We start from the raw sequence: 3,700 nt of genomic DNA on the forward strand, positions 1-3,700 counted from the left end.
GGCTCCTCCACCATCTGCATGAGGAAGTTCTCATCAATGCACTGGAGGAACCTCCTGGACTGTGGCTGGCTGGCTGAATGGTCCTTCCAGCAAACATCAGGGAAGTTAAAATCACCCACAACAACCAGGGCCTGTGACTGTGAGGCCACTCTCAGCTGCCCATAGAAGGCCTCATCAACTTCCTCAGCCTGATCGGGTGGCCTGTAACAGACACCCACAACAGTGTCACCCCTGCCAGCCTGCCCCTTGATTCTGACCCATACACTCTCAACTCGCTCATCATCCACTCCTGGGCAGAATTTAGTACATTGTAGTTGCTCTCTCACATAGAGAGCAACTCCAACACCACCCCTGGCCGGCCTGTCTTTTCTGAAAAGGGCATAGCCATCCATGACCCCATTCCAGTCATGTGAACTGTCCCACCATGTTTCTGTAATTGCCACCAGATCATAATCTCCCGACCGAACACAGGATTCTAACTCCTCCTGCTTATTCCCTCATGTCAGAGAAGGAGATCAGGTTGGTCAATCAGGACCTGCATTTCATCACCCCATCCTGACTGGGCCTGATCGCCTGGTTGTCCTGTACGTGCTGCATAATGTCACTCAACATGATCTGCTCCATGACCTTCCCTGGCACCAAGGTCAGACTGACAGGTCTACAGATCCTTGGATCCTCCTTCTGTCCCTTCTTCTTACATAAGCAGCACATTTGCCAACCTCCAGCCAAGTGGGACCTCCCTGCTGAGCCAGGACTGCAGATAAATGATGCAAAGTGGCTTGGTGAGCACCTCTGCCAGCTCCCTCAGTACCCTTGGCTGGATCCCATCAGGCCCCATAGATTTGTGAGTGTCCAACTGGTGTAGGAGGTTTCCAACCATTTCCCCTTGGATTCTGGGGGCTTCGTTCTGCTCCCTGTCTTCTACATCACAGGCTTGGTGTTCAGAGAACAACTGGTCTTATTAGAAAGACTGAGATGAAGAAAGCATTAAAGCATTTTCCTCATCCTTTGCCCTGTAATTGCCCCCACATCCAGTAAAAGATGGAGATTCTCATTAGCACTCCTTTTGCTGATAATGTATGTCTAGAATCAATTTATTGTATTTAGCAACAGTACTTGGATCACGTTGTAGTTGCGCTTCCGCAATTCTAATTTTCCCCCTGTACAACCTTACGACATCCCTGTAGTACTCCTGAGTTATCTGCCCCTTCCTGCAAAATTAATAACCTCTCTTTGTTATCCCGAGATCCAGCTAACGTTCTCTGTTTAGTCAGGATGCTCTTATTCCCCACAGCTTCATACTTTCACACATGCAGACTCTCTTTTGAACGTGACAGAATGTTCTGGAACCTTATCTCAGAAAGCACGCCTGCAGCTCTCTTGCTCCAAAACTTTGTGAAGTATAACAAATCCACCCAGCTACAAGCTTAAAAGGATGGGCACCAAGGCATGCACAAAGTAAACCCAATCTGGAAGCCAGGCCTAAAGACATGATAAGAGACATATTAGCAAAGAGAAACCGAACACCATATAGGAGGCAGGTCCTCAAGCCTGGCACAGCTCCAAAGCCCAGACCAGCCTGATGGAGCTACAAGGAAATCCAGCTCTGTGCTCACAATGCACCTGCAAACCACACTAGTGCCATGGGATGACCTCACTGACGACACCCCACCTCTCCTACGCCATGGCCGCGTTCTCTGCCCACTTAACATGCGCCATCAAAGCCAACTCTTCAGCCTCTAATGCTCGCACTTCAAAGCTGCCGCCAGGGCCAAGTGGACACGTCCTCAAGACAAGCACAAGAAATGGGAGCATTGCGGGAAGGAAAACACACCCTCCTCATTCCTGGCCAGGCTGTGGCATCAGACAGCTGCTGGCTGCAAAATGCGGCCATGCGCAAAGCCTGTCCCGCCCTTCGCGGACCGGCATAAAAGCCGCCCCAGCGCCTCTCTCCCTCACACACTCTCCTGACGCCTTCTCCTCCCTCCGCGCTCAACAAGGTGAGCCTCAACCCCCCTTCCCCTCCTTCTCCTGCCCCGCCTGGCCCCTCTCTTCCAGCACACTCTGCCCCCAGCCTCAGCAGCCCTCACGCCTCCCCACCGCCACGCTCCCCACAGCCCCACACCAGCCTCCCCACTCCCTCGCACTCCTGCAGCACCGCTCCTTGTACCCTCAGACCCCTGCGCTTGCTCAACAGCCTCTCGTCCCTTCCAGGGCCCCTCCACACCACACACATGGCCTGCTACGACGCCTGCCGCCCCTGCGGACCGACTCCGCTGGCCAACAGCTGCAACGAGCCCTGTTCCCTGCAGTGCCAGGACTCCCACATCGTCATCCAGCCTCCCGCCGTGCTGGTCACCCTGCCAGGACCCATCCTCACCTCCCACCCCCAGAGCACCGCTGTCGGATCCTCCGCATCGGCTGCCGTGGGCAACAACCTCGGTGCCCAGGGAGTCGCCATCAACTCTGGCGCCTTTGGCTACGGCTTTGGCTATGGCTTTGGAGGCCTGGGCTGCTTTGGCGGCAGAAGGGCTGGATACATCTGCTAAGGGCCCTTGCCAACTCCCCTGACGCCAACCACACAGACCCTGGAAGCAACGGAATGGATTGAGGACACGCACCTCTGGGCCCTTGCAGGCACATGGACCTGCTGTCCATGGCTCCTCCTCTCCGGGCACCCAGCACCGAAGCAATGAAGGGGACAGCCTGGGCTGCCTTCATTCCTTGCCAAAGGACCTTCTCCTCTTCTCCCATCTCTTTCTCTGTACCTCAGACTTGCTCTCTTCCACTTGGTACTCCTACCTTTGCACTCTTTTTGGTCCCAAATAAAGTTCTCTTGCACTCCAGCCTGAGATGTCTCCTCTTCTTTTTTTCTGCCATGGTTCATCCAATCTGACAGAGCAACAAAACAGGGCTCAAGGGGCCATCAAGCTGGTGGGTGGAAAATGGCCACAAGACTTCTCTTAGCAAGTAAGTCTTCAGGAACATCACTCACGTGCATTTGGTGGCCTTCCAATTTGTCATACAAGCCCTTCACTTACTCCAGAAAAAGGCTTGGAAAGTGTCATGCCCTTCTACCCTGGCCTCTCGCCCAAGCTCCTCGTGGCAGCAGCTACTTCTCCAAATCACTTCCTCAGCACCACTCGCTGCCCATCACAGCAAACAGAATCATCGAGTGCACAAGGAACCTCTGGAGACCATCTCCTTCAAACCAACCTGCTCAAGCATGGTCAGCACGATGAGGCTGTCCATGCGACGTCCAATGAGGTGCTGAGTATCTCCAAGGATGGAGGCTTCACTATCTGACTATGCAACTAGTTCCACTGTTTGACCACCCTCTCACTGAAAAATCATTGCCTCTCCTCCAAGAAAACAGCACAGCTTCTCTGCTTTCTCCATTCTTCCATGGCCTGGCTGTGGGCACCAATGACAAGAGTCACATTCACTTGTCCTTGTTCCCTTTGACTTCTACCTATGCTGCCTTGTCTCCTGTCTTAAAAACCTCATCTACACGTCTTTTAATTACCTCCAGGGATGGTGACTTCACCACTTCCCTGAGCACCCTCTTCCAATGCCCGACAACCCTTCCTGGGAGACATTTTTCTTAATATCCAATCTACACCTCCAATGGCACTACTTGAAGCCACTTCTTCACCTCTTAGTTTTTGCTACTTGAGAGAAGAGAACAACATCCTCCTCT

The 3,700-nt window shown here is 53.1% G+C and overlaps 1 protein-coding gene across 1 annotated transcript; it reads left to right on the forward strand.

Annotated features, from left to right (window-relative positions):
* Positions 1-2,234: 2,234 nt before the first annotated feature.
* LOC308037686 (feather beta keratin-like) lies at positions 2,235-2,549 on the forward strand (the record flags this gene model as incomplete). Its single annotated transcript, XM_080339623.1, has 1 exon — positions 2,235-2,549. The coding sequence occupies one exon, from the start codon at positions 2,235-2,237 to the stop codon at positions 2,547-2,549; it is 315 nt and encodes a 104-aa protein (XP_080195749.1).
* Positions 2,550-3,700: the final 1,151 nt, after the last annotated feature.

This window comes from Nesoenas mayeri (genome assembly GCF_963082525.1).
Source record: "Nesoenas mayeri genome assembly, chromosome: 2".
Classification (NCBI taxonomy): Eukaryota; Metazoa; Chordata; class Aves; order Columbiformes; family Columbidae; genus Nesoenas; species Nesoenas mayeri.